The sequence below is a fragment of the Protomyctophum bolini genome (assembly GCF_963924005.1).
Source record: "Protomyctophum bolini genome assembly, chromosome: 16".
Classification (NCBI taxonomy): domain Eukaryota; kingdom Metazoa; phylum Chordata; class Actinopteri; order Myctophiformes; family Myctophidae; genus Protomyctophum; species Protomyctophum bolini.
The window spans coordinates 29426570-29452028 of record NC_137877.1 but is presented as its reverse complement, the minus strand read 5'-3'; the positions used below and the strand labels follow the sequence as shown (position 1 = coordinate 29452028).

Sequence of the window (25459 nt, the reverse complement as noted above, 5' to 3'; positions counted from 1 at the left end):
GGACTTTCCATCTCATGTTGTTTGGTCTGGAGGTACTGTAGAGAGGTGGCTGATAAACCGTATGACACAGAGCAGCGGCTCCTGTGTCTTCAGGGCATTCCACAGAGCATGATCATGAAAAGCAGAAACGCCAAGTAAACTGTAAAAGGTTGAGCCGTGGAAAACGTATTTCTTCTGCACGTCAGTTAATTCCCACCCCACCCAACAGCCCCTCTTTGGTTCCATATCACTTTTTCTATTATGCTTCGACCGCATCGAAAACATAATACAAATCACGTTCTGCTGGAAGAAATCTAATCATTATACCCCCCCATGAAAAAACAACGGATAGCCAGTGAAAAATGGGGGGGGGGGGATTGTTATTTTTCACATTCTAATTCACATCACAAAGAACCCAAAAGAAACACTACTGTATATCAGATTGGTTTGCTGCCTTTTGCCCCCAGCCATGCAGCACACACTGATATTAGTTTTAAATACAGATTGCTGGCAATAGTGCAACAGAAGGCTCCATGCCTGCCATACTGGCCCGGCATGGACTGCTCCACGCGGTTGGCTCGCCGAGACGACTTCAATCAAACAAACAAAAAAATAAAATAAAAATAAAAGGCTCAGATAAATGTAGTTCTTTAGGTTCTGTCAACTGTAAACTGTTATTGATCCCCATAAATGAAATTTGTTCACGCTGATCGATCAAACGCATTATCTGTGTTTTCCAGTCTATTACCAGCAAGTGGAAACTCAAGAGGCGTCAATAAATAGAGTTGGGTCACCCCGGGTAGAATCCCTCCGAGCTGGAGGGGCTGTAAAAACAGGCGACCAAACATAAGCACTTGTACTTAAAGGTAATGGACCTGTGTCATGACTAAACACTAAATGCCTGGGGTGGCTGGCTATAGAAAGCACTTCTGTAGCACCTTCAAGGTCTGGAGACACTAGTGTGTGTTTCTGTACCTCTTTTTCTCTTGGTCGCTCTCTCTCAAACATACACAGACACATGCGCGTGCACATGCACAGTGCACACACACACAGGCAAGGGCAAGGGCAAGCGCGCGCGCACACGCACACACACACACACACACACACACACACACACACACACACACACACACACACACACACACACACACACACACACACACACACACACACACACACACAAACGAAAGCCTTCCAGCTGGCACCCTGCAACTGTACTTGGCAGGTCGAGGGGAACAAGAGAATTAAACCTATATTGCCCCAGCTACCAGTTCTCAAATATCAACGGAGTCCAGCTCTTCACTGGGGACTGGTGAGAGGAAAGCATGTCAGTTGTACAAGCAGTTCCATCTGGCACCACTCCATTCAACTGATCTGCTGAGAGCTACTGTGGGAGAAAAGTTTTCATGGAGAAACTAAGTGGAAGAGAAGGGGGTTCACCATATGAAGGTGGATAACACCATATAAAAGGTGGATAACAAACTATCCCTGTTGTAGCTCATGCCTTATTCAACAGGATAAACAAAAAGCACAATGAAACTCGTCGCATTATTAGTTTACATCCTCAGTTACTATCTGTTTGTACTATCCATTTGTATATAATGGCAGTAGTGTGACAACCAAGTGATATGAACATACGTAGGTACTACTGTAGCCTTGCACTCCCATCAGTTTGTCTTTAAAATTATTAATTAGGTTTCTAATTAAATGTCCTTCTGTTTTGGCCATCCAACTGAATAGGAGCACGTCAGCACGATGATGATATAAGTCATTAGATTAGTCCATGTATAGAAATTCTGGGAATGATATTTAACACAGAGATTAAGTGTTGTTGACTCAGAAATCCAGAAGCACCACAGAAACTAAACATTGAAATGAGTATAGGATCTGGGAAACTCCTTAAAATCTACAACCCTTAAAGAGGTATAACATTAAATCAAGAAACACCTTACAGCGCTAATAAAAAAATCCATATAATGTTATGAACAGTTACTAATAGTTCCGTATGAATAATTCTGTATGCGCCGTATTATGATTTTACAACATACCCTCTCTATGTTGATTATAGCTGTAGTAAGATTACTTTGTATCATGATTATTACTCCCTGAGCTTCAGAATCCTCCACTGAACTTCACTTAAACTATCTACTTCTTCGGCCCCTTTGCATTTCTTCAGACTAACAGAAGAGTGACAGCTTGTCCACAAATCAAAGGCAGCCTTACTAGAAATAAGAATATCCGCCCCTCTACAGTGACAGAGCAGCCCTGATAAGCCCTTTATTATGGAAAATTATTTTAAACAGCATAAAACGGCAGAGGCTCAATTTTTTTCCCATGTTTCTGCCACTATCACTCTGGCTATTGATAAGATGTCTAAATTTATTGCAGTATAATTCGGCAGGAAAGGAGATAAAAGGCTGCTGAATAAAATATGAGGCGAAGGCTGTAAATTGTAGCAATGCATATCGTCTCATTCAAATGTAGGACGCAATTACCATCTGGTACACTCATCAGTCCCTCCTTTATGACTTAATTATATGTTTAATGCTATCAGATCAAGGAAAGGGCAAAACAGATGAATGAGAGAGAAGGAGAAAAGATTCCGCAACAAGACAAAAGGCAGATGAAAAGAAACATAAAGGGGTGGAATTGATTTCATTTACCAGGAAATAGAAAAAGTTAATTTAGATACAATGCTCCCTCATCTCCGGTGCCTTTGTAAGATAATAAACCTGCCGTGTTTGCCAATAGGTCTCATATGAGTCCAACAAAAGAAGTCAAGTTCCTCAAATCCAAATGTCTGCCTGCATTCCTTTGAGAGAATGGCAACTTTGTGGATATTTCAAAGTATTATCTGATCATTGCAATTCCTACCCCTGCCATGAAATACATTCTCAATAAAAGTTTAATCACTGGAGAGTTATAAATGGATCCAACATGAATTAAGATATATAATATTTGCATACTGGTATCACTCACACACACACACACACACACACAAACACACACACACACACACACACACACACAAACGTCTTCTCAATTGAAAAGGGGTTGAGACTGAAACTTCATTAACCAATTAAGTAAGCCCTATTACAAAAAAAGCTGATTTAGAGGTTCACAACATCATGTCTCAGTGCAATGCATCAAGGGGCTTGTAGTACAAATTTTAAGCAAACTAGATAAAGTGCTCCTCGGGGCACAGGTACCCACCAGGGCATGTCAGGTTGTGGCCTCCCGGTGGCGCTATAATAGGCCAATGTGTAAAGGGTGCCATTTCATCTTACTAAACTTTGAAAGCCAATGTTAGCCAATTAGGATGGAATATGAAATATTGGACAGATCCGTCTTGAACACATGACTATAGAGATACTACTGTGTAACGATTTGCAGGATTGTTGGACAGAATCTGGAGGAGTAATATAAAAAAAACGTGTTTTACAAAAGTCGGCATCCTGGTGGCGATATAACAGACGGTTCTGGAAAATTTGGGGCAGAGGTTGATCGTTGGCATCCAGGGAGTGTGTGTGCAAAATTTGGCATCGACTAGGTTAACAGTGCCGGAGATTAGCTGGTAACAGACGGACGGACGCACACACACGGACGGACGGAGTGCAAAATATACTCTCTCCCCATGCCTTCGGCCTGGTGGAGACAAAAATGTCAATGATTACAAGCCCAAAATAGGGATTTAGAAGGTTACAGTATACTACCCTACGCCCTGAAACGTTTTGTTTGGATACACATGGCATAATAACCTCATGCTCAGTGTGCAGAAAACAAACTTGGGGTGGTCCAAATGGCTTTGGGGGAAAAGCCTAGCCAGTGGGCATCCCAGGTGCCAGCGGGCACTGTCCTAACTGTGTACCTTTGGCCAGAACTCATTATAGTATGACATTTAGGTCTGCTGCTGTCCATGCCAAGTCAGCCCCTTAGATTGAGACAAATTATGTAGTTATTTTTTATGTCAGACATTAAGTCATGTCCAGTGGGAGGGAAATCAGTATCACCTTCATGTCACCTGCTCAAAAGAATGAATGTGGGGAAGGCAGTGGACATCGTAACCATTTATGTCCTATTTTCAAACAATTAAAATGTTCTGTTAAATTTCAAAGCCCCCCCCCCCCCTCCACACACACACACACACACGCACACGCACTTATTTTGTTTTTTTACGTTTTCTCCTATGACCTACCAAAACAAGGGATGCGATGAGAAATATTCTGTTCTATCAAAGCTAAACTTAACAAGTATATTTTGATACTATGACATATCATCTTTGAAGGTTCAGAAAAGAAAGGTTAACAATAGCAGTGTAGATTGTTAGTCAGAAATAGGGTTTGCAGTGAAATTTGGCAAAAATAAATATAAATGAATAAATAAATCACAGCATAATACGGCACACAAGCAACGTCACAGTCATGTTCAACCCTATTCAACCTTTGCTAAAGTGTATTCTGCTTCCAAGGTAACCATGGAAGCTATCTCACAAATCCAAAGAGATATTCTACCTGTACACTGCAGAACTCTTGAAATATCCTTTTGGTGGTGTGTGCTCGTTGTCTTCAAAGGCTGGAGAGATAGAAAACAGTGAACAGAATACATTAAAACAATGCATCATTTGTCGTAGGTAAATTACTAATGTAACTAGTATGTAAGAACTAACAGTAATTTGACACTTCATGCTGAGACTTTATTTCACTGATTTGAACTGTACAGAATGCAGATGGTTTGATAGAACACAGTACCATACACTTACCTGTCCTGTAAGTATCACTGATAGTGGTTTTATGACTATCATATAGCGTTTTGAAACTGTTCTACCTTAAAGATCAATATGTATTTCAAACATATCGGGATTTGTGGCACAAACCAGTACTTGAGGTAACATTTTATACACAATATATATAATTTATTATTATGGCAAAGGGAGTTACTGAGTGGAGAACTTCTTGTTCTCCGTTTCGAATTATTTCAGAAACCTATGTGGAAGAGAAGTCCCTCCCCATTGCAATATGAACAGAGCAAAAGCTCCATCTTGTGGCCTGAAATGTGTACAGTACTATAGTACAGATTGAGTACTCAAATGATTCCCTAGATTATCCTGCATTGCCAACTGCAGGATGATTGCAAACAAAGTTGTTCTAAATCTAGCAGACAGCTAGGCAGCAGTAAACTCAAACATGCATGGGTCAAACATTGAAACACCAAATCCATTAGTTAGTGTCACTCTGCTCAAATTGCTGTGTCCTTATAGAAGAAATCTCAAGAAACATCAATCAATGAACCTCATTTACTTGTAGGAGCACAATTAGAGATGTACAGAGATACTGTACAGTGCGTTACAGTCGGTACAAAATTAACACAAATGTCTGAATTCACAGTCACTGAGTGAACAAGCTTTAGTAGCCTTCAGGTATCTCATGACACATGAAATAAATCAAAAGTATTTATTTGGCTTGTACTGTGGGGTAAATTATAGATAATATAGCAGTTGATAAATTCAGTACAGTCCAGTTGGATATTTTCCACACAAACTTCAAGATGTAACAAACAGAAAAAGTGGGTGTAATTGATTTCAAGTTAATTGTGCAAAGGTCTCCCTGATGGGTACCATCTGTCAAAACAAGCTGTACATTCACTAATTCTAATCATAATTAATTAAATGGCTAACAAATTACATACATCATAGTTAACATAGAGGGGGAAACGACCGCAGGAACTGTTATGAAACAAATTAGCTTTAACAATGAAAGAAAATTACATCACATAACTAAATATTGTACTCATTTCCGCAAGCCATATTTCTTAATGAATTCTCTAATTAATTTAATTCACACAATGTGCATAATTTGGAGCTGAAAATGTCAGTGGGTCAGACTTAACCGTATTCTTGCTGGCTGTCTATTTCAACGACTGCTGTATTAGCAAAACATGACCTCTATTCAAATTACAGGGACCAACTGTTGTAATTTTAATTCCATGTCTAATTAACATGTTCAAAAGATATCTTACAACTACATTTAGCCCATTTTACATATGCCAGTGTCAATTTAAGACCTTAATTTGCCTGTATTTCATTTTGTATAATAGGATAAGGATACTATGATGATACTGATAATACAAATTGATATGACCAAATGTTACAATGATTGATATGACCGTATGTTACAATGATGTTCACTCTAAAACTCTAAAAATTCTCACACCCATACAGTAACACTTTGAGTAATACTATCCTGTGAAACTATAAAAAAAGATTGTGCATTTTCTGCCAGAGATATTTATACATCCATATAGGAGACATTAGCTTTATATGTATATTTCTGCTCCCCCTCCCCCTGCATAAGAGTCTGGAGGACCTGTCCAGTGGCCATATTGAGGTCAACAGTCCCCCTGTGTAATCAAGTAGGTAATGGTGATTGACTCAAGAGGTGCCCTTTTGCCAGGGAATCTTTGGTGGTTCTTTACAGGACCATTTAGGTATTTTAGGAGAACTACAGTACTGTAATTGATGCCAAGTGGAACAGCTGTTATTTCTACACATAGCAAGCAACAAACAATTTCAAGACTTTCTGTATTATAGAACCAATGGAAAGCCAATATCTTTTCCAGTGTTGTAACTACCAGCGGCAGCTAGCATGAAAACCACCAAATAATTAAATTATCCGTAGTCAAGGAAAACAATGCCTATAGTTATTACAAAATAATTTAGTTCACATAAGTTTACATAATATTAAGTCACAACACAGGTTACTGGACTACAGTATGTCACTTCAGGAAATGAAACAGATTTTGTGTTATTTGTGTTATTATACAACAAATAATGTCTAAACTTAAAGTCAAACACTACATGTCACCTGTTCTATCTTGCTATAGTGTCTTCCATAACCCCACCACCATTAAATAGAGAGAAAATGCAATCAAATTCAGCAAAATGATCACATCGTGTGTGTGGATGCAAAAATGGATGAATAAATGAATAAATTGGCCAGTGAATGGAACATATAAACTAACACATGCATTGCAGAGCTTGGGGGCTATCCCGAGGCCAATCATTTAGCTAACACGCTAATGAAAGCCTGTGTAGTGTGGCTAAGGGCAGCCACCAGGGGAGGTACGACTCCTCTCTCTCTTCATGTTGAGGTCGGGGACTGTTAATAGGCTGGATGGAGCCAGTGTGACTCCCAGGAGATTGTCTGCTGATGAAGAGGAAAACCTGTCGTCGCCCTCACTAATCACTGCCTAATGGCCACAGTAATACAGGTTTTGTGTGTGTGTGTGTGTGTGTGTGTGTGTGTGTGTGTGTGTGTGTGTGTGTGTGTGTGTGTGTGTGTGTGTGTGTGTGTGTGAGAGAGAGAGAGAGAGAGAGAGAGAGAGAGAGTATACAACACCACCTTCAAATTGAAGGTGGTGTTGTATACTATAGCATTGTTTTTCTATAAAGTTTTCATGTTCAGTAGCTGTCTCACATCTCTCCAGTTCTTCAGTAAACAGAAAACATTTCAAAAAGGTCAAGATACAGATTTCATCCAATCAAAAGTGATAACTCATAATGCATACAAGAGAGAAATCATGAAATTGAAAGTGATGAAACAAAACAAAAAATGAACAGACCTATCTAAAAAGGTATTGTCTGCTTACCAGTAAGACGTCTGAGGGCGAGAAGCGTGTGCACGTATCCGCCTGGGTGACAGCAGACTGCTGGGCGAGCGCTGGCGCTTTGGCGTGGGGGGGTAAAATCTTAATTTTTGGGCCTGTTAAGAACTGGAATAACAGGAAGACTGTTATGGTTGAAATGATTACGATAACATTGTCACAACAAACATGTAGTATAGTAGTATAGCAGATAAGCAGAATAATATCAACATTTTAGGTTGTATCTCAAAATAATCACTGTAATTAAGTGTGCCTGAATCATAGAGGCCTGAATGCAATGGGAAAACACTTATATCCTATTGTTATTTTATTTAAAAATGACAGCCTATCTCAAAATGATAATAATTAGTATCAACACGTGATGAACTTTCTTAAAACAATGGAGTGAGGAGTCTGGAGTGATGATTAATAAAAAAATAAATAATGAGAAACCTCAAAATACTGAATTATCACAAAAATTTGAAACATGAAATCATTTTGAGAAAATTGCTCATTTTGACATGCATTTTCTCTTTCTTTCTTTACATTTAGTGGAACGTTCTTCCATACAGTAGCCTAGCTCGGAGTCTGGTGGTCTAGCCCAAACATTAGACTCTCGTAGAGGTTAGTCTAAATGTTTGGGCTAAGTCTGGTCCATAGTTCTTAACTTCTTCCGTAGAGCTGCACGGATTCTAGACTGTACGAATTCCTCCGTACAGTAGCCTATACTGCAACTATAGCTCTGGCCTCTGGTCCATACTAGTTCGTCTAGTTAGCCTACATTACTTTGGATATTTGACACTTTGTTGCCACCCCGCCTCCACGTGAGCCGAAACTTTGTCGTTTTCTGTCCAATCACCATGTGCTCTCAAAGTGCAAAGTTGAAGTAAAGCTACGTACGTCGTGGTGTCCATAATGAATCACTCTCATGGCGCGCTGGATTTTTATATGGAACGACCGTTTCGCTTCTCCTCTTCTTACCGACGGACGCCTGGGTGAGTTGAGTGAAACAAAACAACTTGTCCGGTGAGGAGGAAATGCTCCCAGGCGTCCGGTGTTTATTACAGGACAGGACACTGACTGCACCGTGCGCGGTCCCGTTGATGCCACCGAAATGAGCACAGAGACATCCGTGACTGACGTGCCACGCAGGCAGAGCTATATATTTACCAAAGAACAGCAAAGTTTTGTTGCAGTAGTAATAAGTATGAGCGAGTGGCGCCACTGCTACGATATGTTGACAATCTGAGTTATTTTTCCTGCTTATTGGATCAAAGTTTTGTTTTTAGATATGAAGACCATAAGGAGATTCTTTAGGGATAGTGGGAGGGTCCTAGCGTTTGTTTTCATAGCTTCTGTCATTTGGCTACTGTTCGATATGGCGGCACTTCGTATATCATTAAATGATGTGAATACTAGTCAGCTGTTGAAGGAGCGTGTGATCAAGGAAAGGGAGATCATGAAACAACGGACGACCAAAGTGACACTGTTGGCGAACCACCGGGGTTTTAAACATCCAGTGCAGAAGGTGGACTTGGATATAGACTATGCGGGCAAAGGGCCACTCATTGCAGTGAACAAGGTCGCCGAAGTGTACAGACACCGAGCAAAGAAACCGGAACAAAAGTTGAGAGAAAATAAACTGAGCTCCTTTCAACAGCAAGGGCATATAAAACCCAAGGTTGACAGTCCAAAATATGTGGTTTCTAAGCACAATGAAAATGCTACCCCACAACATATCACTCCAAAGAAAAGTTTAATTGTAAAAAACAAGGCACCTGCCAAAATAGCAGTGAACCTAGACCTGAGCGAGACAAAAACAGATGTAAAGGAAGCTAAAGAAAATGTAATGTTACACGCTGTACAGGAAGCTAAAGAACATGTAATATTGCATGCAGTGGTTTCTAATATTACCAAAGTGCCACCTAGTGTTCAGGGAGAAAAGCACCTCATCCAATCTACCTCACAGAAGAAACTCCATAAAATTGGGGATTCACTACAAAAAGCTGTTGAAAACATGGACTCAAAGACAATAGAGAAAGGCAAGGATGAACCCATGGCAAAGTCTAACAAACAGGCAACCCATATCAAGACTGAGGCAATGCACCTAGTTAAAAACACTTCTAAACCTCTCAATGAGGTCAAATCAAAAGAGTTGGATGGCAAGAAAGAGGAAAAGCAGGTCAAAGTTGATGTGAGAGAACCCCTGAAACCTACAATCAACCTCAAGTTACAACCGGGAGTGGACTTCACGGTAAACTCCACGGTTGCACGTAAACCAGGTGTCCACAAAGTTCTCCCTCTTGACATGACTCATGCCCCTAGAGATGCCAATGCGGTTGGCCAGTTTGGTCATGCTGCTATCGTTCCCATTGAGAAGGACGCAGAGTCGAAGAAGAGATGGAATGAAGGACACTTCAATGTCTACTTGAGCGAACAGATCCCAGTTGACCGTGCAATCCCTGATACAAGACCTGAGGCGTGAGTCTTGCATATATAATATATATCATTTTATATTACAATGTACAGGTACAGAGCGTCAGACAACATTGTCACTATGATGACTCATAGTATATTACACAAATCAAACAATATATATTACACAAATAAAAAGCATTAACAATGAACTAGGACACTCTGACCCTGAGAGTAGATGGTGGATGGATACAGTAGATGGTCAAATCCTCAATGTTAATTTAACTGTTAAGTGTTTATCCTGCAACCTCTGCCGTGTGCTAAATCATGTAATCTGTGTTTTCCTAGGTGTGCGCAGAGTATTGTCCACGACAATTTGCCCACTACCAGTGTGATCTTCTGCTTTGTGGATGAGGTGTGGTCCACACTGCTCCGCTCTGTGCATAGTGTTCTCAACAGGTCCCCACCTCAGCTCCTCAAAGAGATCATCCTGGTCGATGACTTCAGCTCCAAAGGTATTGGAATGTTACGAAGATCATTTTCGTAACTGGTGAAGATATTCACCAGTGTTGTTGTTTAGTTTTTAAGTTACAGCTTTATATTCTGATAGTAATGATTGCTATTGAGTGTTCACGTTCATTAACAGCGGTCTCCTCTCTCTCCATGCCAGCCACAGAAATACATTTCAGAAGTTTGACCACTGTTCTTTCCTTTCACAGACTATCTGAAAGACCAGCTGGATGTGTACATGTCCCAGTTTCCCAAAGTCCGCATTATTCGTCTGAAGGAGAGGGAGGGTCTGATCAGGGCTCGGATGGCAGGAGCTGCAGTTGCCAAAGGTAAATATACTGTACAAAAACAGAAATCCCTTGTCATTACATAGAGGGGTTCTATTTATTTAATTTCTTCATTTCACAGCACGACTAGCATCCCAGCGCTAAATAAATCTATTCGTGTACTGCATTATGGTTGCTTATGTACACTTCTGTTGTATTGTATTAAGTATAAAACAATATCTTATCAATAAGGCACTGAAAAGCGTTCATTACCAGGAAGTAATATTTTAATTCATGGGGCCTCACCCACACTAAGTAAATATATTGCATCCTTGTCCTGTTGAGATGTGGCTGTGTGACTGAAACAATTTGTTTGCTTTCCTTCCAGGGGAGGTTCTTACTTTCCTTGACTCCCATGTTGAATGCAATGTGGGCTGGTTGGAGCCGCTTTTAGAGAGAGTCTACCTTGACAGAAAGAAAGTGGCATGTCCGGTTATTGAAGTCATCAGTGATAAGGATTTGAGGTGACCGTGTAACGCATCCTGTTCAATGTCATAATGCATGTCTGTGCAGTGTTGAAATAAGTATAAACGCAAATGGCATGTTGATCTGCAAATCTCAACAAAATTATTAATTCTTCCATGTTGGGGGTTTCTTTTCAGTTATGTGCTTGTCGACAACTTCCAAAGAGGTATATTTAAATGGCCTTTGGTGTTTGGCTGGAGCACATTATCAGAAGAGCACATCAAGAAGAACAACCTGACAGTCATAGATCCAATTAGGCAAGTGTTCAATTACAAACATTGAAACTGACACACTGGTTGCTTTTTGTGCACTTTGCAGCTGCAAAAGACAAAAGGTGGAGTTTGTTCGAAAACAAATTGTAGTAGTATCTTTACTATCTTGGCATTTAGATTAGAATAATTGCCAAACTACTGCTGCTAAATAAACTACTAATTCAATTATACAGGTGTCCAGTTATGGCTGGGGGTCTTTTCTCTATTGACAAGAAATACTTCTATGAACTGGGTGCCTATGATCCTGGACTGGATGTATGGGGAGGAGAGAACATGGAGATTTCATTTAAGGTAAAGTGTATTTTAGCTAATTTAATACTCAAAATATATCCCTTGCAACTATGTAATCAAAACACATGCAAGTCAGTTAACAGAAGAAATCTAATAAAGGTTTTCTTTTAGATTATACATTAAAATATGACTGATCTGTGCAAAATAGCTAAAACGAATGGCGTCAGCCAATGAGACCAACCCATGGCCATCTGGCTTCTACAGTTTAAAAAATCACAAAACTTTCTTGACATGCATGTTGATATCATACGTGGTATAGGTACCATGCAGCACTTCTGACCTCATGATGGTTTCCTATGCTTTACTCATGTTTTGTCACTGGACAGATCTGGATGTGTGGGGGAGAAATTGAGATAATCCCCTGTTCCAGAGTGGGCCACATTTTCCGAGGCCAAAACCCCTACAAGTTCCCCAAGGACAGGCAAAAGACTGTGGAGCGTAACCTAGCCCGCGTGGTCGAGGTGTGGCTGGATGAATACAAGGACCTCTTCTATGGCCACGGCTACCACCACCTGCAGTACAAGAACGTCATTGACATTGGCAACCTCACCGAGCAGATCGGGCTGCGGAAGAGGCTTAAGTGCAAGAGCTTCAAGTGGTACCTGGATAATGTATATCCAGATATTGATGCTCCTTTAACCAAAGCAGAGGGTCTGGTATGTTGATTTGATTCTAAACAGTTGGTTGTATTCAGTACCGACTCACAATGCTCTAACCTTTGCTTTCACTTTAACCCATTTTGACCTGACCTATTTTCAATAGCTAAAGCATAACAATAATGCTAACACCAAAAGGGGTTCCAGAATGGGTTAACCCTGTTTACATATCCCTAAATTCCCCATTCTCTAAATAAAAGGACAATTGTATATGTTTCCTAAGAAGTCAGTGATGTCTCTGTGGAGAGATCTTTAATGACTCAACCCAAACAAGAGCCTGTTGTGCTCGTATTGAACAAAGACTGGCCTGTGACAGCTAATGTCAGTGTTTATTGAAGGAACAGAGAAGGAAAACAAGTTCCGTCTCTCGGTCATGTGGCACGATGAGTGACTGAACAAATACTTAATGCTGTTCTTTCAGATCTGTGACATTGCTGTTATTCTACCCATCTCCCTTTTTTAGGTGTTCAATCAAGGCTTAAGGAAATGCCTTGCTCTGCAAAAAGGCTCACTATCGTTTGAGATATGTGATCTCAGCAAGGAGGTAAACATCTTTGCTCCCCTATCTGATTTGTCTTTGCATGTGTAGTATAAAATACATTATTCCAGCCGTGCACAGTCCGCATACGATGAGTCAAGATTCAACATTTCAAGCTAAAGTGATACTAGACACCACTTGAGTTTTTAGAATAATTCTTGTCCATTTTATTCTTAGTATTATATAGAAATAGCAGAGCTTCTTCATTTTTTTCATTAGTAATAATCCAAAATGGTCATGGAAAGTAACCCAGCACAGAAATATACAAGTCTAGAACCAGGCCAAGACAAATAGGATCATAGACTGAGACAAGAGCAAGACTTTCAAAATGCATTCTTGTTGGTTTTCAGAGCACCCCCTCCCACTGAACCACTCTTGGAATAACCTATAGTTTTCATGAAGCTTAATTATATGCCTGTCACAAACTCTTCCCCTTTCTTTCCCTCTAAAATCCAGAGTCAGCACTTTAATTACACCTGGATGAGGCACATTCGCCAGCTAGATTTATGCATCGTTCCTCAGGGCAAACACAGTAGCCTGACTCTGGAGCAATGTGACAATGCCAAGCCGATTCTCCGCTGGTTCCACAAGGGCTCCAACTCAGCACTGGTAGGTTGGCTTTCGGTGGGGCACTCGCTTTTGTCAGCACGGGTGGTTCTTGTGGTTATTCACAATTAAGAGAATGGGGTTTTTCTCTTGTCACTAACCACCTTTACATAGATTGTGCAATATTGGCATGACTAAGAGCTCGCATTAAAGTTGCCTTTCTACACAGAATTTAACTGCAGTAAAGCCTCCCCGTGTGTCTAAATTGCATGCAAGCATTGCAGAATAGACAGTGTGTGTTACACAACAGCATTAGCATTTGATCGCAGTTGTAGATTCTATACATTTATAAATAGTTTACACATTTATTTCACAAAATACCAGCAGGAAATAGACTGAAGCTCCATAAGTCCCATCCCATTCCTTTACTGAGCATGCATGCTCAGTGAAGGAAAATACTCTCAATCCATCCTTGATGCTGAGTGCCAAGCAGGGAAGCACTAGGTCTCATTTTTCACAGTCCCAGGGCGGACACTCTAACCACAAGGCCACTGAGCTGTCTAAAGTTGTATAACCTACTCAGTTAATTATAAAATGACAAAGCTCACGTCACGTCATAAGATAATTCACTCCCTTTCTCTCTCTCACGCAAGATGACAGTGTCAGTAAACTATACATTTATGATAGCCTATGCATTTATTTCACAAAATACAGACTCAAGATTTATGTGTTGTTTTTTTTAAATGTAGGGGTCTATTCATTTATTGATTTATGTTGCCACTGTGACTCTCATCGCTCACATTTTATCACAAAACATTGCACATACTGTAGCTAATGTGCACAGTTGTGTGAAAGTGAGAGACAACAGTTTTTCAACCTATTCCGTTTAACTGTTTCAAATTAACTCACGAATGGGTGGAAGGCTTTTTATGACTCAAGGGCAAAGTCAAAATTACATAATCACTCATAGTAGAAATTGTATAGTGTTGATTGAGGTATGTACACAGTATGTCATGGTGAGCATTTACAGGGGGGCTCGGTGGGGAGGGCAAGTGAGTCAAGCTGAACAACATGAAGTTACTTGTTATGACCTCAGATTTACTCAACAACGGTGGCCACATTTATGACTGTGACGGGCTCAGTTGTACGACAGACGACAACCAAGGTTTTAGCACAACCACAAACTGCTTGCCATGCCTTCGTTGTAATGTTCTAGAGTAGATAGCCACAACGAAACAAAGGCCAGAGTCAGTACCAGACATGTCATGACATAACCTGTCTCTACCTGAATGTGTGGGGATGACATTCATACACGGGTGTGTATACCATACCATACCACGCACATGTATATCAGCTATCCCTCATCCAACAGTTATTACTGTATGTATAGTAAATCCAGCATACAAATAATGAAACGAGGAGCACTTCTTACTTTCAGTTTCCAGTTTTATCATTCTCCTACCGTGCACTCATGCATCTGTGTAAACTTATACTTGGCAATGGTACAGTACAGAGTAACGTGTTGTAACAAAATGTACAACCGTATCAGTTCAAAGTGGTGCATTCATTATCTTAGAGGAAGAGACCCTTGGTGGACCTGACCCCTCTCTCTCTCATACACACACTTATAAACAAACGGGCTGGGCTGGGCCTTTCATGGCCCGAAACAGAACTCAACATGAGTGGCATTAAATGTTGTTTGACCTGGTCTCAGTCTTTGAAATTCCCTGATCTAGAATATTTATTAATACTTTCCACTAAACTTAATTATCTGTTTTGTCTTTGCCAAGGACGAGCACCTCATAGCGGAGTTCTTTCCCCAAATGTGCTTGGAGGCTGGTCTTCACGGTGATGCTATCCAACTCGGCCAATGTGAATCCAGCAATGCCTTCCAGAAGTGGCAGTTCACACACTACTACGCTCAGTGATGGGAGTTAAAAAGTCAGAAGTGTTTTGGACTAGAAACTCTCAGTGGTCCAGCGTGGACACACACCGGTCCCATGGAACTGGGGAATGCTGCACTGGCAGTCATTTCAGTGGTGCTCATTCTCATTCCACCAGTATCCTGAAGGGGGAGCACACCACTATGGGATCTCAGGAGGTTGAGTGGACATACTGTTCAATGTATACCAGCCTTCACACTAACATTGCAGTGTATTCTGGCAGCCAACAGGCTTCTTTTGTTTAAAGTGCAGAATTTGGTATATAGTATTTTGTATTGGCCTAAAATATTGTCTATATACATATATTCATGAATCCACTTGCTGACCAGCTGTCGGTATTGAGCAATTCTATTTATAGGGGTTTATATGTGGCCCTACCTATATAAGGCAATCACAAATCATCACAAATGTGATGGCCGTTTTAAGCGTTTTTAGCCCATGGAGTGTTTTTTTGTGCAAAACTAATGCTTGGAATGGTATCAAAATCATGAGAACTCCCTAGTTTGTCACATGCTACATAAAGAACATTTGAAAATCTTGCCTTTATATAGCATTTAATGGTATTGTAACATATAAACTCCTATAAAAATAATTGCTAAATAGCGATAGCGGTCAGCAAGTGGATTCATGAATGTTTGTATATAGACAATATTTTACGGCAATAAAAAAGACTATACCAAATTTCCCACTCCACAACCCGGACTGCCGGACTAGTGTGACTTTCTTACCATGCCCAGAGTGGAAAGAGTCTCTAGTCTAGGAACATACTGGGATATTCAGCCTGCAGATTACTGCTTTTTTTCTTTCTCTCTCTCTCTCGAAAAGCTCTTCTGTTTGGTGAATGGTGATATGGGCGTCACTGAGATGTGTATAAAAATGATGTTCCGATGATGAACTTTGAGCACTCCATTTGATAATGCAGCAAACCACATGTGGTTTGACTGCCGAAGATAAAACATTCTCTGATAGTAACAAATATTTTTATTTTCGTTTTCATTGTTGGGAATGAATTTGATATAAAATGCCAATGCATGCAATATTGTGAGTTTGTTCCATGAATGTAATGTAAACATATCAGCCAGACATGCCAGACTTCAGATGTCATCTACCACACAAGACTGCTTGATTAGACACTTGAGCTGGTAAATGGGGTTTAACCTAAACCAAAATAATGGATTATTAAGGTTTGGTTTTGATAATGCATACCTTCTCTTGGTATGTCTCTCTTGCTGTCACTATAGGGAAGTGTTGATTCAAGATACCTTTGCTGTGAGTTTCTTACTGGTGATTTATCTGCCACCTAAACATGAAATGGGGGGATGGTTAATTAAAATATAAGAATAAACGTGATTGTTATGACAAAGGGTTTTGTACCAATTACTTTATTTCACATTAATTTATTTGAACCCACCAAGACATTCAGTATACCGGTGTTAAAATAGGGACCTTGATTAAGAGTTAAAAACATTTAAGTAAAATATAATCACTTATTCTTAGAATACAGAATACATCTGAACAGTACAGATTTAGGTACAGACTACTTGAATGCATATATTGGAGATTGGTATTGTTCCTTAATGTACTTAGTTGATAGAATAGTTGATTCTGCAGAGAATGCTATCCAGGGTCTCTGCCGTACGGAAGCTCTAATAACTACCAACCAACATCTCATTAATATTAGCTAGCAGGATTATAGGGCCTCAAGCCTCTTATTTTTAAATTTGCTGTACAAATACCTGGTTTACATAATCAAATGGTTCATGCTGTAAAGCTATTAAATGAAAAACCGTTATGAGATTAGATATAGATAGGTCCCATGGATCATTCTCCACCCAGTTACCATGCAACAGATATGAATAGAATGCTCCTTACTGGAGTCAGCATTTGTTGTCAACCCTGGCCATATAAATTACATAACGTTTCTGTGAATGGACTGTGGACAAGGATATTTTCAAGTAAGATCATCTAGTTTGTGTGCAGAAAGACATACACCCACATTGGTCATTTTTTCAGCATCCTGCGATACTCATTTTTAACATTGTATGGGCCTTGTACAGATATTTACAGTGCAATAATAACTGCTCTTTTATAAATTCATCATCATGGATTCAAAATCGGCGATCTTCTGACGGGTGTTACCTCTGCGGATCTTGCGGTAGGAAACTGTATTGTACTTGGAGGTGTGATGGTCGAAGGATGACTTGTCATCAGTGTGTCCAGACTTATTTGCGCGGGTCAGGGACAGGGTGGTGTAGCCGGGTTTGGAGTCTTGAGGTGACCCAGAGGAGCTCTGGGAGCTGTGATCCTGGTCCAGCTCCCCCTGACTCTCACCAGATCCATGGAGCTCCTCACCAGGCATCTGCTCTGGAGTTTCTCTACCTCCATTCATCTCGGCTCCCCTGCCCTCTTCAGGTTCATGTAAGGATTCAATCTCAGGTGTTTGTTTTTCCGTCTGATCTTGCAGCAATGGTGCTGCCTCTTTCTCCTCATCTGGTATGAGGAAAGTTGAAAACTGTTTTATAATAGCTAAAATAAACCAACATACAACATTGCTAACTACGTAGGACTAATTACATTACTAACATAACTACTAAGCAATAAAATGTAACTGTACCTTGGACCTATAACTGTACATCACCATTGTACCCATAATCATAGCATAAATAAAGCCAGTGTTATTCTGAGTTTGTCTTACCTTCATGTGTGGATGCTGTCTGTAGGTTTTGTGTTTGGAGCCCTGTGTGTGTTACATGTTTTCCACTGGTGCTGACTGACATTTCTGGGGTAAGCTGATGTTCTGTAACAGGGTCTGTGGGCTCGGTTTTTGGCATCTGGGCTGTCTTCATCTGCAAAGACATATTTTCACTGATGAGATCCGCACCTTTGCCACCTGTAGCATCCTCTTCCTGTGGAAAAGGTGTTCTGCTTGCATCACTGCAGACACAACTCCCGCCCCCGCACTCAGATGTGCCAAAGGGACCAGATGCAGCTTCTTGTGCGTCCTTAGAAGCCGGGTCCTCGTCGTCGTAGAATACCTCGTCGTCTCCCTCGTCCATTGGGGGAGCAGCTTGGTCCACAGCCTCCTCCAAAGACTGGAGGGCTCCTAGAGTGATGCCACTGATGATCTCCACCACCTGGCTCGCCAGTGCATCTTCATCTATCCCCAAATCCAGGGATGGTTTGGGAGGGGCCATGCTCTGTTCTGTCTCCATCATTTTTGTTAGTTTGTTTTCAAAGCCTGTAAATACTCAAATTGCTCTGTTCTTCTAGGTTATCAAGTAGACTTTTGCAGAATCGTTGAGTGTAGAGAGAGAATGTCATCCTGCATGTTAATCAATGGTGCATAGCCACGCCGTTTTTTGGTGCTATACTACGCAATGTAATTCTGTGTGTGCTGAGCCACTGAAGAACAGTACTTTTGTTGTGGGGCCAATAAAGGCTCTTTGTCACTTTGGCATACACAAATGGAGAGATTGTACTGATTCCTTAATCTTTCCTTCTTCCAGCAACATTATGAGGCACGATTAACATTCTGCCATAGGTTTAGTCCAATGCAAGCTAATGAGACTGGAATTTATTTCCATGTATTCTGAGTTGAGCCTTGTTATGTCTTGAAATGTATTTAATGACATTATGTGTATATAAAGACCTTACATTCTCAAAAGTAGCTCAATTATCTGACCTGCAATACATTCTTACACAATTCTGATTGCGTTTGATTCTTTATTATTTTTTTACTTTTCTATTAAACTGCTTTTGAAAAATAATTACATAAATTCACATTTTACTTAAAAGATGAATTCTGAAAGATTACATTTTTGTTTTAGTATCTCTGGTGTATGGTGACAGTCAGAGATGAACAAAGAAGTTGAGTGTATCATGTGCTTTCTATAGGCTATCAAACATAACGTTTTTCATTATTACTATTATTAGGTCACCAAGCAGTGGAGCCACCCAGTTGGTTGCAATGTTTGAACTTGAATGAGTTTGTATTGCCATCTGGTGGACACAATGTACTATTGCTCACCTAGCTTATTTTTTCTCCAAAACATATTTTATTTTACATTGAAATATTTTAAATATTTTGTGTAACAGGGCTTTTTTTATTACAGTTTAGTTCAAATCAAAATTATAGGCCAAATATTAATGAATGTTCACTAAAGTAGTCAGAAACGCCCCCTTTCTGTGATCTGCATTTAAACTGTTGTCAGAACCTGATTAGTTTATTTAAACATAATTTCCTGTTATCAATAGCCTCAAACATGTCATACATGTATATTTACAATATTTACAATATTTAATTAAAAGCAGGAACCTTTTCAAAATAGTATAATATTTAACCTACTTAATATTTATTTTGAATATCACCTATAGGCCTACTCCAAATGAAAATACAGACTATAGCCTGCCCTGCACTGAAGAAGTTTTTCTTAACTCGCCTGCTGTATCAAATTTAATACGCATACGATTTTGTTAAAACTTTGTTCAACTCAGAAATTCTGACCACTTTCGTCATTAGGCTACTCGTCTGTTAATGTTAAATGAAATGCTTGCATATCATTGATTGACCACTAGAGAACACTAGCTGAAATATCAAAAGAGATAAGAGAGAAATTTATTGAAACAATTTACCAGTTTTAATTGTTCAATTAATTACATGAATAGCCTGCATATAGTCTTGATGCAGAAGCTTTAACAGCAGTAGGGTATAAGAAAATCTACTGTAATTAAAACATTTACATTTTTTATCATTGGGGGAAAGAATACACAATTAACAATTAAACATATAAGGAAACTATTCTGCACTGTATATTTCTAAAAGTAGGATGTGCATAACCTGAAAGTGAAAAATGAAAATAGTACCGCCCTTACCACATCCTGTTTTGAGCCGCACTCTCTCATCAGTGTGGTTTTTAGCCTCCTATGTTGAACGTGACAAATGGCAGACAGTATATTGCACACGGCATCTAAAATCTAGACACTATTTCTCACAGTGACAATAATGCTTGTCATTTGTGGTTATTATGGCAAAGCAGAGACTCTTTCAATACATGCTACAAACTAAACTGACTCAAAGGTTTGCTCAAAGAAGCATAATGTTAATTTTCATAATGCTTTTTCAACTCATGTGTCTATCTCTGAGCTATGCAATGATTTATCACATTTTCCAAACTAATAGAGAATGTGCTTTTCAAATGAATAAGCACTTTGGAGAATAATCATGATGCCAACCCAAGAGGCACATCAAAAGCAAATTAAGTCATCAACACTCACAAACACTTCGAAGCCTTCTTCTGCATTTCTGAGAGGAAATGTGTAGCTCATGCATGTCGTGCCAAAAAACTGTGAACGTGCTAGGTTTTCTGGTGTCTGAATTAGCTACTGGCCTAGTGGTCCAGGAGCATGCCACTTAGGCCACATTTACACTGCCAGCCTGAATCAGATCTGAAGCACATCCATATTGGAATCTGTCATGAGTCATGTGACATGATGGACTCATTTAAACCAATCGGATTTCAATCTCGATGTGGCACAGATCTGATTGTGTGTGTGTGTGTGTGTGTGTGTGTGTGTGTGTGTGTGTGTGTGTGTGTGTGTGTGTGTGTGTGTGTGTGTGTGTGTGTGTGTGTGTGTGTGTGTGTGTGTGTGTGTGTGTGTGTGTGTGTGTGTGTGTGTGTGTGTGTGTGTGTGTGTGTGTGTGTGTGCGTGCGTGCGTGCGTGCGTGCGTGCGTGCGTGCGTGCGTGCGTGCGTGTGTGTGTGTGTGTGTGTGTGTGTGTGTGTGTGTGTGTGTGTGTGCATGTGTGTGTGTGTCATTTGATTTCCATCTCATTTGGTCTCAGTTCTTCTTCCTCCACTGACCGGTTGAATCCAGGTATTAACTTCAGAATGTGTTTTCGGACGCTGCGTCGCCTGTTCTTCCTGGGGAGTGTGCCAAATAACGTAGAGGCCCTGGTTTCATCCCAGGAAGGGGTGGAGAGGGAGCTGCTGCTGCCAGCCAAACTGGAGCCGCATGTGCGGCTGCGGCCGAGGATACGATGCGGGCCGATGGGACTAAATATAATCTGACCACCAGGGCTCTCCTGGTTTGGGAAATCGGTAGAGAAGAATAAACTGTCATCTGTGGTGCCGACAGTGCTGTATGAGCTGGGAGAGCTCAGGTCCCCAAACACGCTGCTGGGCTGGTCACTGTCCTCGGTCATCACACTCCTGTAGCTGCTGTCGCTGGAAAAACGCTGGCCATGGCTTGTCAGCGAGTCTAAAGACGCCTGGGACTCCAGAGAGGGGTGCAGAGAGCTTCCATTCAAGTTACCTGCATGGGGGGGATACAAAATACATTTATCTTAGATTGAGACTGTGATGAATAAATGAATAATTGAGACAGCAAAGATTATTATCGTAGACTGGCAGAAAATATGGACTTGCCCTATAGTTTTACTTCTCGTATGTCTACTCAGGACTCATTTCACTAGCAGTTTAGTTGCTGTGAAATCAGTCTGTTTCTTGCTTTTCCATTCCATGCAATATATCTCTCATGTAATGTTTCTGTAATGCACTGTTGGCTGTCACCTGTGCTGTACAGCAAGTTTTTGCATACCGCTTGCAATTTGTGATTAAGAGCATTTCTACAGTGATATATAATCTATGCCAAAATGAAATGGTCTCACACTGTCCCATACTCCCATTGTACTGAATGTGAGATCCTGTCATCCTTCTACCATTATGTTGCTGATGTACATACACATCATAATGTATCAGTAGGCCATGTTAACACCATACCAGCTAAACACATATGATCATGATGGTGGGAAAGGAAGTGCTGTGGTTTGACAGCTGGGCAAAGAAAACCTCACCTCTCATCAGCCGCTTTTCCTGTAACGTAAGTGCTTGTAACTCCATCCGTTTCTCTCTCAGCATTTGCTGTATGGAAAAATAAATGGTTACACATTTTTAAGTTGACTGTACATTTAATATTTGGAGCCCTTAGATTAAAATGATAGGGTTGTATATTACTGTATATCATTGTTTATAGGGCACTAAATATGTGTAATGTGAAATATTTAATAATACATTATGTAGTGTGGGCAGACAGTGCCATAGACTACACACCTTGAGCAAGCTCATCTTCTTCTCAAGTTCAATCCTTTTTACAACAGTCCCACAAATGGTCTCCATCCTGCAAACACACATCCAGACGAAACAAACATTGTTGTCCATGTCAGGAAACACTTTCAGGTGGTGTTCATTAGTTTCACAATACTGGTCTCCAAAGAGTGGAGCTACAGCAGATTCTATAAAGTGTGTATAATAATAGAGGTACAGCGGTAAATCTAAAAATCTAAAATTTCATATAATTTACAAAGTCTATTGTTTTCAATACATAGATTTTTCAAAAATTACTAGGACAGCAGATCTACAAGCACACATTGCATTGAGGCAAAGTATAAAATAGTGATTAATCAGACAAATCGATTTACCGGTAGTTGATTATAACAAATCTTAGACCTTTTTCAGGTTGATTTATTGATATATATACTAGGCCTACTAATTTAAATAAATCATAAAAAAAAACCTGCTTCTTGATCATTCGATATTTGCAAAGTAATTGATAGGATAATCACTACGAAAATAATCGATAATTGCAGTCCTGAGCAGAAAGATGATTATAGAGACGTATAATTTCTGCTACTCACTTCAGTAAGTTGGTGGAGTCTCGGATCAGGTCAACAATGTGCTGATGAGACAGTCCTTCAATGCTCGCCCCATTGACGCTGATGATAACATCACCTAACACACAGAACACATTGACGCTGATGATAACATCACCTAACACACAGAACACATTGACGCTGATGATAACATCACCTAACACACAGAACACATTGATGCTGATGATAGCCTAACCAGTGGTGGAAAAGTACTAAAGTAATGGTATCAAAATGTACTTAAAGTACCAAAAGTAGAAAGTACTCATTATGCAGAATGTCCCAAAATGATACATGAATCCTGGGGGGAGTCTGTGAAAAATGTAGATCGGCTATATTTGGTGAAGATATTTAATGTCGAATGAAAGAGATGGGGCCTAGTATAGAGCCCTGGGGGACTCCGGTGAACTAAACATAGGTATAGGTGTGTGTGTGTGTCTGTGTGTGTGTGTGTGTGTGTGTGTGTGTGTGTGTGTGTGTGTGTGTGTGTGTGTGTGTGTGTGTGTGTGTCTGCGCGCGCGCGTGCGTGCGTGCGTGGGTGCGCACAGTGCATGCATGTGTGCAGGGAGGAAGTGGAAGAGGCCACACAGTGGGCGGTATTATGGGAAGTTCACCTGTGGTCAGGCCTGCCGTTTCAGCTGCGCTGTTCTCTGTCACCCTGCATACAAAGGTACACATCTCCAAAGACACGCTGCTCGCACTGCTCTTCTGCTGCAGGCCGTAAGTCTGCAACAGGAGACAATTTGTTCTCAAGATCAGTCAATGCAAGATTGACTCAAGTAATACTACATCCATGGTGACACTATATATGGATGTAGGCTAGTATAAGTAAAACTTTAGCAAAATATTGTTTTCTGCACGCTTCACCTTGACATGATTATGAATACTGTGTATATAATAATAATATAACATTATTTTTACTGAATTCTTCAACATGCTTTACACATGAACAATCACATACACCACAGACACAGACAAGTACTCAAAACAACATAAAGCCGGTATAGCATATAGGCCTATAGACCAATTTGTTAAGTAACAAAAAATACAGAAAATAAAGTCAATATTACCAAATTAATGTCAATAAAGAAAATATAACAGTATAACCTTAAGCGCCTCACCTGAATTTCAAATCCATATGTATCATTGTCTTGCTTCTCCAAAACCACAGATGTTCTGTGTAAAGTAGAAATATATAATTGTTAGCTTTGCAGTATACAATACGAGTCAAAGTAAGATTATACAGCTATTAAATATATATATATTTACCTTTGAGGGTCAGAGTAATCAATCAAACTGTTGGACTTGCATTGTTTTGTCTGCAAAGGGGGAAATGCAGAGTTCCTCTTAGGTTCAAACAAACAATGCGTTCTACATTTTTGTTCATTTTGATCCTATAGTCTGTTACACAACTCTAAAAGATTAAAATTGTCAAAGGGCTTTGTGCCTGTGTCAAGGGATGCTGCTGTGTTGTGGTTATTAACAGTTAGTTCATTGCTTCTTAGTATTGCACAGTACAACTCATAAGTATCTGCATCATATTTTCTATTACATTTAGTCACTTGGTATAAATACATATTGCCCTCCATCACTCACCTGTTTCCAGCCTCTGGGTAAAGTTCCAGAAGTCTGTCGCCGTTTGTCATCACTTTCCTTCAGTGAGCGGCGGTACCACAGGCGACCTTTCTTCCTCAGAGAATTGTCCAGAATGCAAGTGTCCTGGCTGCCCCGCCGCTGAAGTTCATTGATGTTCATGGTGGACGGACTAGATGGTATAGAACTCTTTTCAAAGCACATCCATGCTACAGTAGCTGTTAATGAACCCTGCGGCCCTGCCTTATGCTGCAACTCAAAGCAACTGTGTCAAAGAGGAAATCCACCGCATGTGATGGTTGGATGCTTGTGGTGGACCTGTTTCTACAGAGCTCAGTCCTACTTGCTTTCTTCTCTTTCTTGTTTCCTCTCTCTCTCTCTCTCTCTCTCTCTCTCTCTCTATCTCTCTCTATATATATATATATCTCTCTATATATATATCTCTTTTTCTCTCACTCTTTCTTGTGAATTGCTGATCTGCTGCTGTGAATAGGAAAGGAATCTGCTTAAGCCCTCCCCATTCCCCTCCCCTTCAAACAGCCCCTTTTCTTCTTGCAGTCCATGCAATTCGATTTATGGTCTG

At 40.2% G+C, this 25459-nt stretch overlaps 4 protein-coding genes across 4 annotated transcripts in view; 1 reads left to right on the top strand and 3 right to left on the bottom strand.

Moving 5' to 3' along the window:
- LOC308330676 (uncharacterized protein) overlaps window positions 1–8604 on the bottom strand; it is a 94644-nt gene extending 86040 nt beyond the window's left edge. The window contains exons 1-3 of the mRNA XM_080785640.1: window positions 8518–8604; window positions 7624–7746; window positions 4491–4551 (exon numbers count right to left, since the gene is read on the bottom strand). Of these exons, the coding sequence (XP_080641766.1) occupies window positions 4491–4551; window positions 7624–7746; window positions 8518–8547 (214 nt within the window). The 5' untranslated portion in view covers window positions 8548–8604. The remainder of the gene's footprint in view (window positions 1–4490; window positions 4552–7623; window positions 7747–8517) is intronic.
- Window positions 8534–16942, top strand: galnt5 (polypeptide N-acetylgalactosaminyltransferase 5). Its single transcript, XM_080785639.1, has 10 exons — window positions 8534–10098; window positions 10381–10547; window positions 10752–10871; window positions 11197–11332; window positions 11471–11590; window positions 11779–11896; window positions 12223–12552; window positions 13016–13096; window positions 13547–13699; window positions 15427–16942. Exons 1-10 carry the CDS (start codon window positions 8909–8911, stop codon window positions 15562–15564), a joined length of 2553 nt encoding a protein of 850 aa, XP_080641765.1. The 5' UTR covers window positions 8534–8908; the 3' UTR covers window positions 15565–16942.
- Window positions 16943–17076: 134 nt separating this feature from the next.
- Window positions 17077–18794, bottom strand: ermn (ermin; the record flags this gene model as incomplete). The annotated part of the gene is made up of 2 exons (XM_080785972.1): window positions 17077–18069; window positions 18275–18794. 2 exons carry the CDS (start codon window positions 18792–18794, stop codon window positions 17666–17668), a joined length of 924 nt encoding a protein of 307 aa, XP_080642098.1. The 3' UTR covers window positions 17077–17665.
- Window positions 18795–21384: 2590 nt separating this feature from the next.
- cytip (cytohesin 1 interacting protein) lies at window positions 21385–25207 on the bottom strand. The gene is made up of 8 exons (XM_080785041.1): window positions 24880–25207; window positions 24553–24602; window positions 24405–24459; window positions 23898–24009; window positions 23272–23365; window positions 22688–22754; window positions 22432–22498; window positions 21385–21890 (listed from the first exon to the last, which is right to left on the bottom strand). Exons 1-8 carry the CDS (start codon window positions 25078–25080, stop codon window positions 21391–21393), a joined length of 1146 nt encoding a protein of 381 aa, XP_080641167.1. The 5' UTR covers window positions 25081–25207; the 3' UTR covers window positions 21385–21390.
- Between the last annotated feature and the right edge of the window lie 252 nt (window positions 25208–25459).